Genomic DNA, 23,585 nt, shown 5'->3' with positions numbered 1-23,585 from the left:
AAGGAAGAATTTACTAAGAAGCCAAGCATGTGGACATAAAGCCCCAAGAGAAATAGAAACAGGCAATGAGTGAGGAGGAGATGGGAACAGCCACCCGGCCACTCCATACAGACACCACAGAGACCAGTGTCTGCTGCTGCTCTGGGCAGGAAAGCATCTGGGCAGAAACCACAGCCAGCACAAACTGCAGACCATGCCCATGCTGATGAACCAGTGGTGTGGCAGGCAGAGCATCGCCAGGTGCAGAGAGGAAACCTCAGCCTTGTGAAACCACCTGGGAAAAAGTCACCTGAGAGACACCACTAAGGGAGGACAGGAGTCAGCAGAGCCTTTTACAGACCCAGCACTGTTAGGGACATGAGGGTGTGTGTCTGTGCTGTTATCAGCAGCAGTGCCAGGTCACTGTGCAGTCAGCTAAACAAGGTCCTGCTACTGAGAAAACAGGTTATGGTGAAGAGTTTTTGTTCATGAACAAAGAGAACTGAGGGACAAGAAGGTGGCAGTGAGTCACTGCTGCTGTGATAATACCAGAAATGGTGTCTGGGAAAGGGGGATTTAAGGAGCAAGGTGTTCCCTGCAAGTCTGGTTGCTCAATACACCTGGCTGGCAGTCAAAGTGTGGAAAGAGAAAGTAAACACTTTCTGCTTCACCTGTGTGCTGCATCCCTTGTTCAGTGTGACACACCAAGCAGGCTGAAGGCAAACAGAAGGCACGTCCAGAAAGCTGCTGGAAACGAAGCCAGGCATGCACGGTGGTCTGAGCAGAGCAGAGCTGGGTACACTGTGCAGGCTGGGAAGCAGCATGATTAATGTGGGAGACACTCTCATGGCAGTCAAACCAAAGGGATGCTTGCCAAGCTGTGAGGAGAAAGTAAATCACGTCAGGAAGGTCAGAATGTTTGTTGCAGCTGTATACTGAAATCTCCTCATACAATCTTCCAGTGCCTGCAGAGACAAAAAGTAGCTGTAGATGAGTCAAAACTGAACATCAGAGAACTGCACGTGCCCTACCTGGCAGGTCTGAACAAAGTAAGCTCCATCCTTAAAGATGAGGTTCATTTCTGAATTATTGTTATTGCCATAGAAGCCACAATAACTGTTGGGGAACAACTGTATTTCACAAGGACCACCACTGATGCCTAGGGATGCCACAACATGCCCTCAAAATGGGGAACAGAGAAGGATCTGGCCACCTGCATGAAGAGCATCAGGTAAAAAAGCAAGTGTAAAACAATGACAGGATTGTTGTATTAGATGACAAACCGGTCTCCCAGCTAAGTCTTGTTGTTGCAGATATTTTTGGCGGTGTCATTTTAAGTAGACAGCCAGAGGAGCAAGACACTGGTTAGTCTCAATTTACTACAGGATGGCTGGAGAAATGTCACTTAAAGGGACATGTGCAACACCATTTTTAGTGTGCCACTGATGATAATGGGTCGTTAAATTTTTAAGTTTTATTTTTGGTGTCTTTTTTAGATGACCTCTGTTTAATGAAAAGCAATGGCAGATTTAGTGCAAAACAAACTGTAGTCAGAAGTTAAAAAGAAAATGGAGTTGCTGCTCTCAGGTGCTAAAACAAGACCTATACCAACAGCCATTGTCTTTACCTTCTGGGGGGTTATGAAGCTGGTGCTGAGAAGTTTTCATGGTTTGAGACTTCTGGGACTTTATTGGAAGTTCTCTCTGTCCCATCTTCATCCCCAGCAAAGAATGAGATGACAGGAGCAATATCAAACCATGTTATTTGCAAAGACAGGAAGCACCAAGGGTGCTTACACTGAATTAGATGAAATTTTCACCAGATCTTTTATAAGAGTTGCTGCTGTATTAAAACTCCAGTTTTTTAAGAAGGGTTAAGTAAAGGTGGCTGGTAAGTAAACTGAGCTCTGTCTTCTTCTCACTAATTAAATAGTTGAAATATTGATTGAAAGAAAGCCAAATACCTCATTTTCCAAGACACCTATCCACCTTACTCTTCATATCACTTTCACCAGAAAGATATCACTTCCCCAACACAGGGTAAGTGATCAGCAATATATAGATATGAATATAATTACTAGAGAATACAATTACTTTATCAGTGACCTTTATAAATCTAATCTGATTTAAATAGCCATATTCTATGGCTCTTCTGTATGGTTTACAAACTGGTGACTCCCTATGAACTCAGATTAATTTTTATATCTCTGCTTGCTGCTGCTGCTGAAGAAAAACTGTGATAAGGTGACTGTCACACTGTCACACTACTGCATGAGCCATCTGAAACATCACATTTTTCATCTCCAGTTCTGCAGATCCCTGTTCCTGTAAATACTAGTTAAATGAGCTTTTTTTCCCTCAGTTTTCCATTCCAGTCTTTTAATACTGTTCAACCTTGCTCAAGGCTTAAGACAAGGTCTGTGTATCTGCTTGCCTGACCTTGTTTATCTGAAATTTGATGCTGGCTTCTCTTGAGGTTTATCCGACCCACCCTCCAGGCCTCCCACAGTGCTGTGGATATTTGAGCCAGGCGTTCTGGGCTTCCTTTGGCAGCAGCAAAGAGAAACAGGCATGCTTAAGGTGGGATTGACTCTCCTTCATGTAGCAAGGTCTGCAGCAGGGTGATAATACCCCATACTATTATTAGGATCATATGTGTTGCATCAAACATCTCCTAAAATCAAGGGGGACATTTGCAATGAATTTTATAATGTCTTTTCATCACTGGCTGTGGTAGACATGTTTGTCAACATAACCACAGTGAGTACAATCTGTTGAGGGACAGCAAATGCTCTGGGAGTGAGTCCCACCAATATTTCACTCAAAGTAATCCACGAAAACATCTTTTCATTTAAAGACTGAGCCTGGCCCCTATGGCCACAGTGGTGGTAAATGTCTTCAGTGCCTGCTGTTCATTAGGGAACAGAAAATTAGGATAAAAAGCAATTCTGAGTTTCCCCTGAAGCCACTTCACCCTTGTGCTTGTTAATACATTGCTTTCTGTCTAATGCTTTTAAACTAGTAAACTTCAGGACAGTAAGTTTTTAATAGTGACATAAGTGCACTTCCATTTGGGGAGGGAAATAAACTATAATGATGTCAGGATGTTTATACTAAAATATTTGTGGCTTTCCTGGTAAGATGCCTCTGCGAAAGAAAACCTCATGCAAACAGAAAAGTTCATACCCCTAATTAAAGCAGCAATAATCTTTACAAGGGATTAGAACACCAAAGGCCAGGCTGACATCCCTAAAGTCCTACTGATAAAGCTTGCTGCCTGTTGCCTTGCTTTCAGCTGTGCCAGAAAACCTCCTGACAAGTGAACTGGAAGCACTTTCAGAGGCACGACCGGAGTGTCATTGAGCTGCTCCTGTTGTGCTGCGGTACCGGCACCACCACAGCGATGCTGCCGTGCCTTAGCTCTGCTCTGCTTGGTGTTAAACACCACCCTAGGCCTACAAAAGGAATTCTTTATAAAAACTAACTGTAGGGCTAAGAAAGGGCTCACTGGTCTCTAATCAGAGAAATCAGAAAGATGCCTGCAAAATGGAGTCCACCCTCCATATCTCTTCCGCATTAATATTTCCCATACATTTTGGAAAGACTTCTCTTTCTGCTACCATTCTCAGCAAACAGATTCCTGGCCAGCTAAAGTCTCAGCTCAAAATAAAAAGGGCTTGTTTTGACCTCGGGTTGCATCCCAGAGAAGGAAATTTCTTGGCTCAGCTCAGAGTGCCATGGACGGAAGTGCTGTAGGCACTGTTGGAGAGATGGGAATTGCTGTTTGGATAGAGGGGATAATGGGCAAAAAGGGAACAGAGCCAGGAACCAGCAATGCTGATGGAGGGGATGATACTGCAGCACTGCTGGGGGGAAAGGAAAAGCCAGGAAAAGCCCTGGTCCCTCTGTCACACTTGGTGCTGCAATGCAGGGCAGAGATGGGCAGCCCTTGGGGTACATCACAAGGGACTCTGTGACATCCTTCCGTATCTGCAAGGCAAAGAGCTCTCAGCAAAGCAAGGCAATGGGAACTGCTGCCACATTCACCTGCTCCAGAGTATGTCAGTCCATCCTAAGTACTCCCCATGTTCCTGAAGAATTGGTGTCCTGTAGTTGTCAGCTCATGGAGATCACATGTGCTACTACACAAGGCTTAAAAATAATATTCAAGAGACATGAATGACAGCTTTTTTCTGATAACAAACAATGCAAAAACAACAAAATGTGTTTCTGTGTGTGTTTTAAAACACAGCATGCTTCCCACAAATTATTTTGATGGTTCCTCACTCAGCCCAGCCTTGAAAGCAAAGAATAAACCTGCAGTATTTTCTCTTGGTCTAGCCACAGAGGTGTATTTGCATTGCTGCTTCACTGAAGCAGCATCTAAACACCCAGGACCTCACAGCCTTTAGCCACAATCTCTCAGCAACAAACCTTGCAGCAGAGAGTGTTCAAAACCAACACACATTCCAAAGATGCTTTTTTTTTTTTCCAAACAGAAATAAAAACAAAAGGGAAACAAAAATAGAAAGAATAGACAATGCAAATTTAAGTCAAAGTAAAAACAAACAGATGGAACATCCAAAGCAAGGAGAAGGTCCAAAGATTCCTCCAAGCAATCCTGCAACTGAGTTTTCAGGTACAGGCTTTTGCAGGAAAAATTCTTCATAAATCTATTACAGCATCAAAACCACATAAGTCTGTTTCTCCATCTGAAATGCCACATCTTAAGCAAGTCATTTGGCAGCAGTGGGAAGGGTAAAACCGGCATGTGTTGGCTCAAGGCACTTGGTTTTGAACTGGCTGGCAAACAACGCTGCTCTCATCTTTCAGTGCTGATTTATCCTGGCGTAGGCACAACTCTGGCACAACTTCAGTGTTTTTAGCGAGCGAGCGTGATTTACCATTTGTACAATTCTCGGAAGAGCAGTTTCATTTCTGCTCTCAAGATAAGACATCTTCCACATGCAGGAAGTGTTGGTGGTCTTACTGCAGTGGAGGGGATGGCAGGTGAGTCCACCCTCCGAAGGGGGATCCTAGAAGCACAGCTGAGCCCCCAGCTGTAAATGCACACCTTGCCTCCTACCTCTGTATTTTTAGGGCAAGACATGGGCACCCACTGGTCCTTTCTGTAACATCTCCCCAGATTTACAGAGAAGAAGTGGATGGACATTCTTTTCCCCCAGAGGTGTTGAACCAAAATAATCTGATTTAACAATGACTTGGAATGGTCTGTCTTGATAAGTACTGCTTAAAAGCAAACCCGAGCCTGAGAATGGGGAAAAGAAAGAAATAATAGAGAAGATGGTTTGGACCTGTGCAGAAGATGATCTTGTCATGCATGATCAACACATGATGGCAGACAGGTAGGTCCCAGATCATGCTACCCTTGCTGGGCTTGGCACAGGTGGGGGAATGGAGACTTTTGCTGGGGCAAGACTTTGAAATAATAGCCTTGTTTCTGGAGAAGAGGGATCACACATGGGATTTCTATGGCTGGTATATGAAAAATGCCCAGTGCTGTACTAATAACCTCATGCTCTCAGAGCTTGTGTCCTTCCCCTTTGGACACCAGAGAACAGCCTCACATCTTCACAGTGTTTGTTCTGATTTGTTCCTCACACTGTCTCCATTTTGCTTGTTCTTTTTCAAGCCTTTTAATTGTTTTGTCCTGCTCTGATTCCTATTATGGCACAATAAAACTGTGTGCTGTGCAGAGCATGCTATATTTAATTCGTCATGCAGTTCAGAGAAGTAAAAGAAACTTTTCAATAACAGATCCTCAGCAGATCCTGAAAACCCTGCATAAACTCTTGACACGGCCAGGCACTATTTATTCAACGTAACACAAAGCAGGACCCTGTCTGCCTGTGGCACATTGTCAAAATACGCTCTTCACGCTTTCTGCAGCTGAGAAGAGCCTTGATGGGTTCTGGTAATTGCTCTTGCATCTGTCAGGCAATGCTAAATCAGCTCTTTCCTCCTCCTCGTTACTCCTTTGGGCTTGCAGAAAGCAGAGAAAATGCAACACATGTCAACAAAAACAGACATGTTTGGGTGTGTTCGGTTGGTTGGAGGTCAATGGTCACCCTTCAGTGCCTCACATAAGCAAAAATCCCCTTCTTCCCAAAGCAGAGACACAGACTGATCTCAGGACATCTCCTGGGACCTGCCCTGCAGATGCACCTGCAGTTCAGCAGTTGTAGCATTGCTGCCCAGTTATGCATGATATGTGTTATGCCCAGACAGAGTTAACTTAGACTTTATATTATGTAAAAACACTTTTGAGTGTGTACACTAACACAATCAACAGCTTGCACATCTGCTCAGTTTTCCAGATCTTACCACTGCCTGAAAAGAAGCCCTCCAGCCCTGAAGCAGAGCTAAAAAAGCACATTTCTCTTCTACAACAGCTTTAGGTCCACATCAGCGTGCCAGTGTTTGTGCAGGACAGCTGTAGCCCCAGTGCAGTTCTCTGGTTTATCCATTCACTGGCTGTGGCAGCTCAGCTGCACTCACAGCAAGTTGCCATTCTGCTCCTCACACTAAGGAAGTCTCTTTTGCCTCTGGCTCATTGGGAACACAGCTCAGGCAGCAGCAGTGCTCTTGGAGGCTGCCAAGGGGAAGGTACAGGGGGTTTCCTTCAATCACAGCCTTGTTAGATAACCGCAGATCTGGTTCACCTCATGCAAAGCTGCTGTGAAGATTAGAGTGATGGTTTTCACACCAGTGCTTTTCAGTTCACAGCAGGATGGATCAGTGAAGACACTGGTTCTGCCCTGTGAAGTTGGTACCCCAGACTGGCTGTGTTTTGTGTGTCTGAGCATGGGCATGGATGAACACAGGCTTGCCAAGACTTAGCTGCAAGATACTAACCTATGACATTTAAATGTACACAGGAAAGGAAAGGATGAAGGTGAAAATAAGGGATTGCTTGGGAGATCTGATTGCAGCCTACCTGTGAGGAGGTCATTGAAAAGAAGGAGGCTGCTCTTGAGGTCCATGGTGGGAGAATGAAGAAATAATGGGCATCAGTTAAAACACAAGAGATTCAGATATAAGGAAAAGCTTTTTTTACTGTGACAACAGTCAAGCAGTGGGGCAGCTTGCCCAGGGAGATTGTGCAAATTCTATCCTTGGATATTTTCAAGTCCCAGCTGGATAAGATCTTGTGTAACTTCGTCTGACCTCAGAGCCAGCCCTGCTTTAAGGAGATTGGAGAAGAGAACTCCTGAAATCCATCCTAACTCAAATTACCATATGCTTCTAATGTGCCTCATTTCTCTGCAGAGTAGCTTATCTACTAAATGGTAAACAACATGCCTTGAAAGTTTGCTTAACTGATAAAGAAGGGCACAAAACAGAGTGGGGTCTGTGCTGCGTACATACTTCCTATTCAACAATTCTTTTTTTATGTCCCCTGCTTCATATATACCAAAGGTTACAGAGGATGTACTAAGCAAACAGGATGATCAAAATCACAGTGTTGAAATTTAAACCAGCAGGTGATAAGTGCTTGCACTTCACTGTGAAGAAATCTACTGATTCCCGTAAACCAAATTCAGGAACAAACTGACAAACTGTATCAAGTGATTTTTATTGCATTTTAAAGATAAGTGCTGCAGAAGCTGCACAGGAATTAGTAATGTTCTAGAACAAGAAAGCTGAAATTCTCTTAAATACAAAAGAAAGCTTGCTAAACAAATCTACAGTTCTTTTTACTTGATGTTTTAGATTGATTCAGTTTTCTACTTAAATGCGGACATTTCCAGGAAGGGCTGGGGCAAGGGAGAAAGAAGGAGGAGAAAGGAGCTAGAAAAGTCTTTTTGGCTCAGGCTGCTATGATCGTATTTAATATTTCTGGAAGTGGCAGACCACAGATAGTCTTGTGGCCATGGTTCACTCCTTGGCCAACCAAGCCGCAGAGGAGGAGCTGTGACAACCTCCCAAAGCTGTTTGTCACAAAGCCGGCTTCTCTGCATGTGCTCCTCTCTTGAATTTCTTAGAAAAACTCTTAGACATCTACAGTATCATAAAACAATTTAAGATTATACTTGCTCTCTGTTACTAATGCTTTGTGGCATTAGGTAATTGCTTAATTGAGCACTTAGAAAAGCATTAATATATTTTTCTCTGCAAATGCATTATTAATATATACATTACAATCTCTGCTGTTAAGGCTTTGTACAATTATTAATAGACTTAAAACACTGAACTGCATGAAAATATTTTCTGCTAGGGAAAAGAAACTCAAAAGGACACAAATCATACCCAGTCTACCATCAATATAAATTAAATATTTATATTGATACTTCTACACTCCAACAGTCCTAAGTCACTGTCTGCACCAGTTGAAATGGGAAGTATGAATATTTCTATTCTGTTTAACATTAATTCACAAAGCCAGCTTAGATGGTTGAAGAATAACAACCTGATTTGCATCCACCCCTTTAGACCACTGACTTCTCCACCATACAATGTATTGTTTTTCTCCAGAGCAGCAGACTACTTATCACTCCTCCCATGTAGGTTGTACTTAGGATTGCACTGATGACTTGCATTCTCCCAGAAATGAGAAAGGTACTACACCTACAAGAGATAATTTGTTTTTAATGCTTCTGGGAAGAACACATTAAAGATTTTAATGAGATTTTTTTTTCTCAAAATAGTAGGCAGTGCCAAAAATCAATGTGGGCTTTAATATAGTGCTAAAAGCAGTGAATACAGTGAAAGGCAAAACAAAAAGCAGTACAAAAGCCCTATGCAATTACTTAATGACCAGAAATAGTCTGGGGAGATTATGACAGCTGGATGATCTGGAGTTGGGAGGTAAAAATAATCCTAAATCTACAAATCTGATATTGGGTTGGCTGAAAGCTCCACCCCGCCCAGCAGTTTCAGACAGATGTGAGTAGGAAGACAGAAAGAACTGGGAAAACACGTTCTGTACTTCCCCAAAATGTTTTTTCAGCTCCAGCAACTTACAAGTCAAGAACTTGCTGAGTTAGATCACGAGTCTTTGATGATTTTCCAGTTGCTTTTTAAGCTCATGCAAAGTTTTGGTACCCACTGTATCCTGAAGCAAAGACTTCTGGCTTAAGCATAGACTGAATGAAGCACTATCTCCTTTTGCTTGTTTTGAACGTTCCAAGTTCTCCTTTCATTTTCTGTAGCTCAGTTCTCATGTCTGGTAAGTCAGTGAGCAGTCTGGATTCCTGGTTCTTATTTGGATCTCTGAAGATTTTACATAGACTTTGATATTATCTCTCCTTCCCTGCAGAGTGAAGAAACCCAGCTGAGTCAACCACGATCCCTTTCAAAGCCCTCCTACTATTTATGATAATTGTATTGATTTTTATTTGATCTATTCCAGTTCTACCATACTATTCTTGAACTAGAACTGCACAGGCAATTAAAGATGCAGGTGCAAACGGGGATTGACACAATGACCCTTTTTATCTGTATTTCTCTCTTAATAAATATTAACAATAATCTTAACCGTTCTCAGTTTCTATTTTGATCACTGCTGAGCCCTGAGTTGATGTTCTCACAGAACCAGCTTTCACAACCTCAAGGCCTTTTTTCTCACTGGTAACAATCAACTCAAAGTTCCTCAATATATATGTGAAATTCAGGATTTTTTTTTTTTTTCTTACATGTCAGCCTTTCATATTTATCAGATTTAATTTCATCTGCCATTTTGCCACTGAGTCTCTTGGTAGCATAGTCACTCAGTTTTTCTCAGTTAGCCCTACCCTGAATTGCTCATTATCAGCAACATATTTTGTAAATCACTACTGGCCTCCATTTCTATCAGTTATTTGTCTAAGTTTCATATCCATTAGCAGCCTTGTTTTTTACTTCCCTTGGGGGGGAATCTTACTGATTGCTTTTGGAAACCATCACAGAGAGTTAATTAAATCTTCATGGTCCATGAGCTTCTTGATTTCTTCAAAGACTTTGCTTTCAAAAAGCCATAATGACTTTCCCTACTGTGTCATCTTTTCTGTGTGGCCATTAAGTTTTTTCTGTTCTTCAGCATAATTTCTACTTATTTGTCTGTCAAGGAGATTGGGCTTCCACATCTACAGCTTCCACAATCTTCTCCAAAATCCTTTAAAAAATCTGGTGTCACATGAGCAACTCTCCAGACCCCTCCCATGCTGAGGTAACTTTAAGTGAGAAGTCAGAGGCAGCAGTTAGTACCTGAAGCACTTTGAGCTGCTTGACAACTCGTGGTTGAACTCCATCTGGTCTCAGCAGTTAGCTGCTGCTCACTTATTAATGTGTTCTTTCATCTTTTATACTTGCACTGTAATCCAAGACATGTTTTCCTAATTATTCCCCTTAAAGAAGCTTCCCATTATTGGAGTTCACCCGTGCTCATCTATCCCACTCACAAATGCAAAGAAAAATTCAGCCTTTTTTTCCTGGCTGTATCTTCTCCAGATGTTTCTTCTGTGTATGAAACAATCTATTTGCCTTACAGAGCTGTCAAACTCCAGCAGGCTCCCTGATTTGTTCTAGAAAGTCTTGCTATTATTTCTTACAACTTTTGCAAGCTGACCCTGAAACTTCCTTCTGTATCCTTCTCATAATTTTGTGCTTAACCCATCAGAGGTTACAAGTCCTTTCTTTTACCCCCTTTTAATGAAAGGTGTGTCTTGTTCTATATTGCTCCTCTGTTTTTGAAAGGAAAGCAGAACACTGCTGATTTTCTTTGTCATGGTGCTACAAGGGTGTTGAAACCAAGGATGCTAAAGTTTCTGCTACAGCATATGTCTTTGTCAATAATATGGCACTCTTTAGGACCAGGGATTGCTTTTCCTCTTCTGGCTTCCCAATAAGCAGTCACAGATACTTCCTGAAATGTCAGCTCCACCCCTTCTCCCTCCTGTGACATTTATCCAACTTAATTTGAGTTATTGAAGTCACTTATGATTGTGTTTTTTGCCTCTCAGGCTCTGATCTCCCTGCCTTGTTAGCTGGACTGGTGATGAGCTCCTAGTACTGCATTTTTCCTATTTATTTCTGGGACTTCAATCCACTGAAACCTTATTTATTGACAGAATTAACTGCTAATTGGAGAATCCTCTAAGCTTTCTTTAAAATACAGCATCACTCATCCACTGTCATGCTTCGTCCTGCCTCAAAAATACGACATGTATCAAAACTGATTGTTCACTTTTCCTATCAGATTCCAAAATATGAACACAGTGCATCTTTGCTGCATCTTTGCTGCAGCTGCTTGCAAAGCCTGATTGTCTCCTGGCCAGAGCCCAATGTGACAGGCCTTGTGACACCCTTGTTCATGAATGGCTGTACACTCAGGGTCTTTATTTACATCTGGCTTCATCTGAGAGTCCAAACTAATGAACAGTTGCTTGCAATTATGGAGGAGGACTAAATATAAGAGCTAATCCTCAATTGTGTCAACAGCTGAAATAACAGAGCAGGGAACATTTTGTTTCTGACTTGTATATGTTTTCTCTTGAATCATACCAAAAGTCATCAAGGATCTGCAGTGACTACAACTCAAACCATCAAACAGCTGACAAAACAGAGAAGAAATATCTTATCCACTGTAGAAAATGAGGTGTAGTTTAACAGGAACTGTGAAGAAATGACCATTATAAGGATAGAAAACTGTGTTTATCTTGTATAAAATTTGAAAGCATCTAAACTGTCCTGCTTCAGGACATGTGCTCATCTATCCTTTACAGTGAGGGAACATTTCTACACCAGTCAGAAAATGGTGGTTGTTTTCAGATCTCCTTGTGTTCTTCTCACTGAACTATATGACTCCTTTTTAACTGAGAATGGCACCTCAGAGCCTGTTTTATCCTACCTTCTTTAAGGGCAAGTTTTCCCTTGTCTCCCCTGACATGGCCTCTGCTGTGTGTTCTGCACTGTACTACCAGCACTAATAACCAGCAGCTGCTGTGCCTGGAATCACTGATTGTTTTGCATCAATCATCTAGGTTAGGGAACCATTTGTAGATACCATAGCAATAAGTCAGATATTAAAAAAAATACAATTCCTAGCATCAGACAGGCTGTAATGACTTAATCCGTTTTCCTGCTTCATCAGCTTTCCCTCATCCGGTGCCCACGCTTCCTCGCTCCATTGGTTTTCCAGCTCTTTATTTGGTGCTTCAACTTGTGACTTCTAAGGCCATGCTCAGATGGGTTTGCAAGGTCGTTTCCCCTCCCTTGCGAGTCAAGCAGCCGCTTACACGAATCTACAACTACACCAGACTTTTGGGGTTTTTTTACACATTCTGCGGCGCGTCGGGTCACAAAAATGAGGATTCCCTAAAACAGCTGCGGAGAGGCCTGAAAGCCCCAGCGCACCAAAGCTCCTGGGAGTATACGGCACAATAAAAACAGCTCAAACGCTGTAACTTGAGGGGATCGACCTCATTTTTCCGCAGAGGGCGAGTGAAGGCACCGGCAGCGAAATGAAAGGGCGGACATGAGGAAGGGGCAGCGGGCGCGGGTCTCTTGGCTGGGGGGCTGTGTGTGTGCGTGTGTGGAAAAACCCCCCAAGCCCACGATTTATTGCAGAGGGAGAAAAGGTGAAGAAAGCGCTTATTTGCCACACGGCCACCGCACAGAAGCTGCGGGGCGGGGGCCGCGGCCCTCCCGCATCCCCTCAGCGCGGGCGGCGCCCCCGCCCCGCGCGGCGCCGCGCTCGGCCCCCATTGGCTGCGCGCCGCCACGTGCCGCCCCCGCCGCGCGCCGGCTCCGCTACCTGCGGCGGGGCCGCGCCGCGCCCGCGCCTCAGAGCGCCGGGGCCGCCGAGCGCCGCCCGCACCGCCCGCGGCACCGCAGCGGGGACGGCGCCGGCCCAGGTCCATGCAGCGGCGCCGGGCCTGCGGGCTCGGGCCGGAGCAGTCGGCAGGATGTGCCCCACCGCCCGCGCCGGAGCTTCCAGGTCTCTCCCTCCCTTCCAGGCAGGGAGCAGCGGGGATGGGGAGGTGCGGGCTGCGAGTTCTGGAGCAGATGGGCGGTGGAAGGCGGGTTTGCCTTGGGCTGGAGGGAGAGGATGTGTTGGCTGCGGCTGGCTTGAGTTGTTCCTCTGGAATAAAATTTATAGGCTTCTGCTTCTCTGCGGGTTCCGACAGGCGTTTTGTGAGGGATTCTGTATTTCATGCTTGGAGTGATGTGAATGCAAACCAGATACGGCTTCTGCTGTTACTGCCAAAACCTTTCTGTTTGCTTCAGCGCCACTCACGAAAAAGAGTTTCCTTTTTTTCCCCCTTTGTGCTGAGATTTTTTGTATCTATTTTTTCTATTTCAGTAAGTAATATCAAACTGTAAGGCTGCTGGAGGAGGGATGTTTATTCTGCAGCTCTCTTTAGTTAGGGAAATGATTAGGAAATGTTCTTTAAATTACTGGATGTAAATAGCTCTGCGGTGGAAAATGACTGGCTTTGTATCATTCTCGGGAAAAGGGTAGATAAAGATGTATATTCATTATTTCCCTATAGAAAACTCATTAAGATAAATGCTCGTTTATGCTTCTGAAGTGGATATATATTTTTAAACTGCAGCTGACAATGGGACTGTGCAGATTCGGTTTAGAGGGGGTGTTTTCCATGCAGACTCTGTCATTCCATCTGTTATGCTGCAGTGAGGTTGCTATCTCCCTTTTGGATCATGCAGCAGGAAACCTTGAGCTATCTCCCAGGCACTCTGCTAGCCAAACTCAGGGAATTTCTTTTCAGAGGTCAAAATGCAGCTGGAGAGTTAGGTCACAAAAGCATTTTGGTGCATTGTCTGCTTCCGTGGGGATGATGAGAAATGAGCTCATCCCTCCTCTGGTTTCCTGCAACTTTTTGAGGTTTAGCATCCTTCCTTCCATACAGTTCCAGCAGATTGTCTTCCTACATCCTGCTCTTAACTGCCTGTCAATCATTTGGCCAAAGTGTGGTAGCAGAAACTTTCTTCCTTTTACCGAGGAGAATGGGCTAAAAATGTTCAATTTTGTTTGCTTTGCATACATCAGATGTGAAGCGTGCCAAGACTGCTGCAGAGTTGGAGCATTCGGTGGGCAGGTTGTTTGTTTAGATTAAGAAGCCCTGGAACACTTCAGTAGTTCCTGAGGTATAATCAAGGCTAAATAACTGAAAAAGACCCAGACAATGATTCTTGTCATAGTGTAATTTTCAAATTCTGTGTAAGTCGGAATGGAGCTTGCTGTAACAGAACAGGTTAAAGCATCCCCAGCAGGCACATCCAGTGCTCCAAACCCAGCAGGACACAGGGCTTCAGGATTATGGAGGAGTCTTCCTGTCACAAGCAGCTCTCACTGATAATGTCATTCATTAATTATTAAAGACTTCCTTAAAATATTTGTACTCTGTTATTTTCCATTACTCCTATGGCAAGGCTGTTCCTTTGCTGCTCAGGAATCTTTTGCCAGTAGTCCCTCTTTGTTTATGTCCACTTTTTCCTGTGTGCTAACATTATGATTTTGTTTGAAAGGTTTTGTTTTGGCTTTGGTATTTACATGTTTGTTGCATCTAAGGACAAACTCTCAGTTCTTGTTTCGCAAAGCTGGACAAGCCAAGCTCTCTGTTCCCCTTGGGAGAGGCTCTTCCTTTACCCATCCCATCAGCACTCTCTGCAGCCTGTTAGGTCTCCTGAAGGTCAGAGCTTAAGCATTAAAATTGTTTACAGCAACGTTTTTTGCTGCATTGCAATTTTATTTTTTGCCTTTTCTTTATGGGAGGCTTTTGGCATCTCCTCTCTAGCTTCTGCAAGCTCAAGTGATTTTACTATCATGTCTTGGAATGTTAGATGATAGTGTGGTAAAAATGCTGCTGTAATATTGACATTGTTTCATAATCACCAGTTTTTTGGGGCTATTCTGCTGCATAATTCAGATGTCATATGAAACATCTTGGCTGTGTTAAGTCTGCTGTTTCCTTAGCCCAGTAAAGATTAAAGCTCTGCCCTGCCTTTTCAGACCATTTCTTTTAGGAAAGATTTTTTTCCCTCAAACTTCCCATGTAAGGGGAAAGACCCAATTTGTTTTGGCTTCCTTGCAGGTGCTCAGAAATCTCTTCCACTCGTGCAAGATGAGATGTCCTGGTGCACTGTGCTTTCTTCCTGGCTGGTGTGGCTCTCCCTCCAGGTGCTGGAGAGGTGCAGGGCTTCCTCAAGTGTGGGTCTGGGGAGGAGGATGAGGAAGGGGAGATGTGCAGAGGGGCAATTTTGGGTAGCAAAATGCTGTCATACTGCAGCTCATTCACTGTGTGTGTCTGTGGGCTTCAGCACATGCTGAGGGGTGGCTGATATCAGCTCTGAGCATCCCAAGCAGGCAGGCCACTGTTTCTTGCTCCTGTCTAGAAGCTTCCCTTGTAAGAAAGAAACTTAAATGTTTAATAGCACACTGTTCACAACAGCAATACTCTTGGCAATTTTGGGTTTTTTGGGATTTTTGGGTTTTTTGGGAATGGGGGACTCTGGCATCCCAATGCGAATTTTGGGATTTTTGGGAATTGGGGACTGTGGTATCCCATGGCAATTTTGGGTTTTTTGGGATTTCTGGGTTTTAAGTTACCCATTTCTTCCTGCTTGGCTGGGACACTGACTTTCTGTGGCTCACTTGTGAACCAGAAAAATCCCATATTCAGATGCTGCTTTTGTCTGTCACAAAGCACCAGCAGCCTGCTTAAGTGTTGAAGCACATCTTGGTGATGTTTCTTCTGTTTATGTTTCATGGGTTTTTTTGCTGTTACTCACTTGAGAGCACCTGAAGGAAGTTTCAGAGAAAAGCCTGCAAAGTTTGACTAGAGAAGAGGGTGCTAAGATGTGAAATTAAGAGAATATCTCTATTTTGAACATTGAGCTGTCATTTAGAACCTCAGTAAGAGTTCTTTCCCTATAATATTATTTTAGGAGGACTGTTTTGATTGTTTTGGACTGCTAATGTCCAAAAGGTTTCCTGTGAATGATGCTGAGAGGCAGTGATGGTGTTGCACTCTGAGTATCTCTAGTTAAGCTGATAATTGGGCTGTATTTGAGCTGAAACCATTTCTTTTGATGTTCTAGCTGGATGACCCAAGGTTAACAGCAAAGTGTAGCCTAACTATGTGCATCCTTCCTAAAGGAAAAGAGTGCTCAAGTAGACACAATTATGTAAGGTTGTTAATGACTTTATGAGTTGCTGGTCGATGTTGCAAAGAGGATGTAGGAGTGACCCATTAAACAATTAGAAGAAAACACAAGTAGAGTGTCACAAGGCAAGGCTTGAAAAATCATCATACCTCTAGGACACGAAGATTGCTTTGTGATATTCCTGCCTCCAGGAAAAATAATTTTCACCTGTCATCCTGTTGGTGCCTTTGACAGTTTCTGTCAACTGCTCTGAAATTCTCATTTGCTCCTTGTTTCGCTTTTTACCAATTATGTCCACACAAATAGGGTTCAGTAATAAGTTCTCATTTTCTGAGGAGACAGATCTTGACCAAATGAACTGCAGCTTGTACAGACAGCATTGTTTTAAATTCTTATTGTCTGATAAAAAGCCCTTTCCAGCCAAAGTTCATTTTGTAAGATGCCTGTTGTAGGTGCTTATAACCATTTTACAGGCTAAACTTTTTTTCTGCTATCACAGATGTATTCTTCAATTAACCAAAACCACTGATTCTGTTCATGAAAACAAATGCTTTTTTCATTCAGTAGTAATAGGCACTAAGCAGATAATATTCAAGGAAAGTTTCTCAAGTGTCTAAATGTCAAAATGCCAACTTTACTGTGGGATTTATTTAGTGGTAGATGAAGAAATAATTGGCAGAAGTCTCTAATTTTTAAATTTAGCTTCATGTTTTTCCTGTGGTGAGATGTCAGTCCCTAATCTGCCACAGCTCCCTGGCTGCTCTCATTATGTCTTGTGATAGGAAGTGGTAGGATGGTGATCAGGAAATTATTTGAAGATAAACATCCAAGAGTGAACATACTGCTACAAACCATGACACAAAAGTCTCATGCTTTAGCATGTTCCTAGTAAGTCTCCTTTGGATCATTAATATCACTGGAATTTTCCCTCATGCTGGTGATTTTAGAGGATTTTCGTCACGCACCATTGAACAAAAAATCCTTTAAGAAGGTATTTCTGCATTCACTGTGTCATAGGAGGAGGTTTTCCAATCAGACACATTTCCTTTGGGATAACTTGTCTGTATTTCTTTCCCCACTTTTCCTGAGTATTTTCTGAATATGGGCAAATGGGGCCATCCAGATGAAAGGCTTTTTACTTTCCTTGTATAGATTTTAAATCCAATTTCAACATGTGGGCAGGTTGTTAGCTTTTCTGATCTCTCAAACCTGTGTTTAAAATTCAGCTGAAAAATTTGGATTTATTTCTGCAGAAATCTTTGGATGATTAACCTCATGTTAACCTCATGAAGTCCATTGAGGTCCTGCACCTGTGCCAGGGCAATCCCAAGCACAAATCCAGGCTGAGCAGAGACTGGATTGGGATTAGCCCTGAGGAGAAGGAATTGAGGGTGCTGATGGATGAGAGGCTGGACACAACCTGGTCTTTGGAAAAGGGCACAGAGTGGCAGGGCAGGTGGGAATGACTTCAGACTGACAGAGGGCAGGGTTAGACTGGGTATTAGGAAGAAGTATGAATATTCAGAAGGTGGTGGTGTTCTCTGGGAGCAGGATTCCCAGAGAAGCTGTGCCTGCCCCTGGATCCCTGGAAGTGTCCAAGGCCAGGTTGGAAGGGGCTTGGAGCAGCCTGGGACAGTGGAAGGTGTCCCTGCCCTTGCCAGGGGGTTGGAACTGGATGATCCTTGATTCCATGAAAGCCAGGCAGTCCTTCACTCACTGCACTTTCTGGAGTGCCTCTTGCTAGAGGATGTTCTTTTATTTTCCAGATTGCTTTTGCTTGTTTTGTAATAACAAATCCTTCATGTCACAGGAGAATATGTTTCCAAATTGGTTTTGTATTAAGAAATACTTTGTGTTTTGGATGGATAAAAATACCTTGGCAGCAGTTTAACTGCACAGCTCTTGTAGCTGTGGAGTCCTTTGTGTATAAAGGGGTGCACAGGTAATCTCCTTAGCTTCAGCATTTTTTTCTTTGCAGTTCCCACCTAATTGTTATTGAGATGAGGCTTGATCCACTGTTGGTTTAAGATTTGTCTATCATGTTTTATATAAACAGATAGAGGTTATTTGTGAAATTTCTTGTTTATGGTTTATTGTTTCCAATGAAGAGATGATGATGTTTGAAAGCATGGTAAGGATCTGAAGGTATCATGGGATAGGTAGAGTCCCTGAGTAGGAAAACCTTGGGGGATTTGTGGGCCTCCCATGCCACTGTAGGTAGACTGGTAAGAGACAGTGTTTACTCATCAGTTAAGTTATTTTGTTCTTTCCAATATTAGAATTGATGATTAGCAGTTGTATTCATTGACAAAAATCCTATTGCTTCAAAATTCCCTGAATCAAGACTGGTTTGCCAATTCAAGAGACTTAAACAGATTGTGGGATGGATGCAGGAAAGAATTGGGGGAATTTTATACTGATTTTTGAATCAATTTTGTAATGATAGAATTAAAGTAGAGCAGACAATGGAGAATTCCAAATTTTTCATATTCGTAGCTAGCATCTGAGAGTCTGCTTAGAAGCATACTCTTAACTGGCTTTGAAGTATAAACCAAAAACCTGCCACCTAATTAGTCATTCCTTTCATTCCCTTTTTTAATGTCTCAGCCTTACATTTTGATTGCTGTGGATTTCAGTCCTGCAGAAACAAACAAAATCAATCCTAACTGTAAATGTTACCAAACTGGTTTTCATGTTTTGACATAAATTAATAGCATTCTCTTAAAATACTTTATAATTTTTGAAAACCTTAAATAAAATTAATAAATTGTCTATTTGGTCAATAATGAGGATGGATTGAAATGTGTAATCTTTTCATGGGCCCAACTCTTGCAAGTAGTCATAGACATTAATGTTGGAGTTGTCAGTTTTTTGTAATTTGTTTTCTCCAAATGTGTCCAAAACTAATGTGTAGTTAAAGTTTTCTTAGTTATTCTCTTCTAACTTCTTGCATGCAGTTTTGTGGTATATCTGTGGGATTTTTTTTGTCTTGTTTAAAAGTCACAGAACAGGAAATTCATACAGAATTCATTATTGAACAATTACCACATCTCAATTAAAAGTGTCTTGCTCAAGTTTTTTGTGTAAAAACACCTTCTCTGCTTTAAAACTTTGTGTTTCTCTTTTGAAACAAATGTTGCTTAAAACCAAGTAGCTTTTGTCTTATCCTTTACTGATTTTGGAAATATGTTCAAGTAATTTATGTGTCTCTGATTTAGGGGAAGAGGCATGAAGTCAGCTAGTGGCTTTTGGGTATTTTTGCATTAATTTTCATTTCTGTTTTAAAGCCTGCAGGAGCCCCACCATTCATGATTTGTAATTCCTTTATGTAAGTGTGACTTTTGGGTTTCATTTTCTGGGGGCTTTCCTGGCAAGCTTCTTCATCTTGTTACAGGAACTTCAAAGGCTGCTTTGTGCAGCAGGACCTTGCTATTGACTGCCTTGTAAAGCTGGGTGTTCCCACTGCTTCTGGTGCTACTGTGAGAGGAGAAAGTGGAAGTGGGAGCATCACCTGTGTGGGGTTGTGGATTTGGGGTTTGATGGGAGCGTGGTGAGGATGCAGGTGTGTGCATCATCCTGCACTCGTGTGCAGGCTGTCTGCTCCTGTCCCCATGCCTGCTGAGGCACCTGGGCTTTGGCTTTGGGTAAATCCAGGTGCTGAAATGCATTTTCCAGAGCGTGGCAGTGGTGATGTACAACTTGATACATGCTGCCTTTTAGCTTTTAGCATTCTCACATTAAAAGACTTCCTGAAGGCTTAAATGAATTGCTTCTGAAATACTCCGAGTGTGGAAATGTTGTGTACATAAGAATAACAATGAGACAAAAGTAAAAGAATAACACCACTAAAAGCTTTGGAGTATATTGTATTAATGGACAATTTAGCCTTAGTAGCAGCTTTGCACAGATCACTTAAGTTCAGTAGATAAAACAAATTTAAATCCCTTGATTCCTCACTAATTACACCACAATGAGTAACTATAAAAGTGTCAGTGCAAAATGTGGTCATAACACCACAACACTCCTGAGCTGTGTTTTGTACACAAACTGAGACATTTGCATTTAGGGCTCTCAAAACAACAGTACCAGGGCCCCTTCCTGAAAGAATGTAATGGTGTTTGTATGCAACATCTCTTTGGTCCTCCTCGGGTCTTGACTGCTCTGGTTCTCTCTGCAAACTCGGAGACTTTAATTCAGGCAGACTGTGGGAAAGGTGCACTCTAAGGTGCTTGTTACTGCCACCTTGCTCTTTTGGGCAGTCTTGCACCATTCCAGCCAGTGAACAGTGAAAGGGCTCAGTGACTTGAATAAGGGTGCAGGATCCAACCCTGAATAATTAAAAAAAAACAAAAAGCTGTGCTGGACAGATGCATTTTGACTTGTGTTGGTCTATATTGGTCTATATATATTGACTTGTTTGAGAAGGGACTCATCTGTCTTGGTCATGACTGACAAAAATCAAACTGAAGTAAACTGTTGCAAAGGAAATGAAAACTGACATTATGTCATTTATATAACAAAAAAGAATCATTGTGCATACTAAGAGTTGGACTTGGAAAGGATGTGTTGAGGTGATTAAATTCTCTGTTTCATTGTTTCTTTTTGCACATCCATGATGAGTGAATCAGGGAACAACTGGAATTTGTTTTGCTCAGAGGCAGGGATCATTTTCTGATAGCACTTACTGCAGTCTTGTATTCTTGTTTTACTCCCTTCTGTGTTCATCACCCTCCACCTCTCCAGTTCCTTCTTTGTCTTTCAGATCTCTTGCAGCCTGGTACCAAGTTTGACTCATTCTTTTACACAAAATCCATTCTGACCTAGGTTCCTATGACCTGTGATCAAGTTACCTCTTTCTGTTTACCTGAGAAAGAATTAATACCTGCATTGTTCTCTCCTGAAAATAGGTGAAGCTTGTTTCCTGCTTTTTCATTTTTGAAAAGGTCCCATTTCATGCTTCTCCCCAGCTGTGTTTGTGGAGATCTGTGGGGCTGACAGATGTAGTTGCTGCCTTGTTTTATGCTGTAGCAGCTTTCTGTGCTCACATCCCTGCCCTGAGCCGTTGGTGTTGGTGAGTGATCCCATCCCTTTCCCAAACAGTGCTGGGTGCCTCCTGTTTGTGCTGGTGTGGGGCAGCCTCCTCTGAGTTGATCTGATGGAATGTCCTCTCTGTGCTGTGTGGGGCAGTCCTGGAGCTTCCACGTGGCATGCAGGCTGTGTTCACTCTCTGCAGCACCCTCTGGTCCCAGCTCCTGCTGTGTGCCGGTGTGATCTTGCTCCATGAACTGGGGCTGCTCCCTGTGCATGCTGACAGTGTCTCTGTGGATTGCTGTCACCTCTGAGCTGTGTTAGTGTCCAGGTACTGCATGAGAGCTGCTGAGTTGCCTTCTCTGTGTAGTGTGGCAGGAAGGATGTGTGTTGCAAAGGTGACAGTACCAGTCCTGCTGGGCTGGCACTGGATGTCTCAAGGTAGAGCAGTTCAAGTTTGTGATCCATAACTTGCCCTGGGATATGGTCCTTGTAACACACTTTTTTACATCTTTACCCATGTGAACTTGAATGATTTGCTGCCAATAGTAGCCGAGAGCAAACTGATGTGGATGACTGGGGTGGTGGTGTCAACACCCAGTTTTGCACCCCAGTGCTGGTTTTATTCAGCAGTGTAGATTCAGCCAGTTAAGATGAGGTGTTGATCTGAGTAAATGAGGAGCTATTAAGGCTTCATAGGTTCCCTGGGACCTGCTGTTTTGTCCTGTGTCCTGACAGGTTGTGTGGTAGACAAGAGGTGGATTTGATTTCCAGCTTAACTGCTAGAATTCTGGGGGATGTAAATTATCCCTTAAATTGCAGTTTACCTCTTTTCAAGACAACCATGTTGGTAGTGACTTCAGATTTTATTCCAGATTTCAAAGGGGCTGGAACAAAGGCCAGCAAATAGGTGTGACAGCTCAGAGCCTATGCAATTAGTAAATTATCAGGTGGGGACTTTGAGGTTCTTAGTGATGCCATAATAACCAAGTTACTTGTGTTTGAGGTAAGTGATCACGTTTCCTGCTGGCAAAAACCATTAGGGTTTTCCTGCCTTGCTGTGTTTGTGGGTTGTAATTGTTTGCATGTGACCTTGAAAGCATGACTTGACTGTTGCCTGCTCTTCAAAGGGCTTCAGATGCTGTTGTTGATCTTTATCTCTCCTTGTCCCACCCTCACAGGGTTTTTTGGCATTTGACCTTCCTCTGTGATTATCAGTAATAATTTCTCTCTGTGCAAAGAGACTGACTTCGAATCATCTTCTGAATTAGAAGCCCTTGACATTTCAGTGGTCTGGATTTGATACCTGGAGGGGGTACTTCTGTCTCCTCAGCTCCTTCATCCTGGTGTTTAAGAACATCACTTGTTTGTCCAATCAAGCAGTGTTTTCAAGTGGCTGTACAGGCTAGTTCAAATGGGTCATATCACCATAAGCATGAAAAGAGAATGAAGGAAGATCATCCCTAGAGGAAAGCCTTCCCTTACTCTTGCTCTTTTATAGCAGTTCTTGTGACAGAGCTGTTGGCAGGAGAACAGAAGAGGTGAACACCTTTGCAGTGGGGAGCAGAGAGGGTCAAGTACTGAGATCAAAGGAAGGAGCAGGGCTGAAATCCTGCCCTGTGGAGGAGCAGGCTGCACCTTTCCATGGCTGGCTGATCAAAGGGAGTGCTCCTTTGGGTGGGGAGGACAGGAAAAACCCTTGCCTGTGTTCCTTCTCCCTGGGAAAACCAGCAGGCTCATACAGGTGGGCTCTTCATGGGCATTCCATCCTCACATCTTTGGTTACTGGCAACAGCCTGGGAGAGGATGATGTGCCAGCCTGTATTTTTCTTCCCAAAATGAATATTGGAGTGTGCTGATAGAAATTGTGGGAGCAGCAAGGTTGCTTCTTATCAGCTAAGGATCAGTGCCCTGCCCATGTGTGAGGGAGCACTGTGCTGTCCTGCTGGGTTCTCCCATGCTCTGTGCAGGGAGCTGTGCTGTGCTTCCCTGGTGCTGGCAGCCTCCTGGTCCTGCTGTGTGCCTGGAATAAATTCCCTCCTCACCCTCTCTGGTGGCTGCTGTTGAAGTTGCTGGCCATGTTGTTGGGGCTGCTGAAGAGGTCAGTGGTAGATTCAGAGCAGTGATGATGAGATATGTTTGTTTGGCTTTGGGGAAACTGGGGAGGTGATTTGAAACATGGGCTTCTGTTCTGAGGATGGCTTGTATGGGTTTTGTATGCTGAGAGCATCCTTGAGGCCTAGTGGGGGGCATAGCACAGGGATTTGATTTTGAGTCAGGGGTCCTGAATACCCTGAGCATATTGTTTAGAGTGTTTGATGGTAACTGATGTAATTGGCAAATGTTAGACTTCAGGCTTATGAAGCATGCAAAGACCTGGCAACATTTTTAGAATCATATTTTGGTGATGCAGCTGAAATGAGTGAGTTCTTGATCACAAGGAGCTCAGGA

At 43.2% G+C, this 23,585-nt stretch overlaps 1 protein-coding gene across 7 annotated transcripts in view; it reads left to right on the top strand.

Annotated features, from left to right (window-relative positions):
- Positions 1-5,320: 5,320 nt before the first annotated feature.
- ST3GAL5 (ST3 beta-galactoside alpha-2,3-sialyltransferase 5) overlaps positions 5,321-23,585 on the top strand; it is a 30,041-nt gene continuing 11,776 nt past the window's right edge. The window contains exon 1 of one of the 7 annotated variants that reach the window (XM_077177841.1): positions 5,321-5,344. Coding sequence is in view for 1 of the 7 variants with exons in the window: in XM_054633728.2 (XP_054489703.2) it covers positions 12,837-12,915 (79 nt within the window). In the remaining 6 variants the exon portion in view is untranslated. Of the gene's footprint in view, positions 5,345-12,725; positions 12,959-23,585 lie in introns of those variants that run through there. The other 6 variants (XM_077177844.1, XM_054633728.2, XM_054633729.2 and 3 more) reach the window with 6 other exon arrangements.

Source organism: Agelaius phoeniceus, chromosome 4 (genome assembly GCF_051311805.1).
Source record: "Agelaius phoeniceus isolate bAgePho1 chromosome 4, bAgePho1.hap1, whole genome shotgun sequence".
In the NCBI taxonomy this organism is placed as follows: Eukaryota; Metazoa; Chordata; class Aves; order Passeriformes; family Icteridae; genus Agelaius; species Agelaius phoeniceus.
The sequence above is the reverse complement of the archived record's forward strand: the minus strand, read 5'-3'. Positions and strand labels throughout refer to the sequence as shown.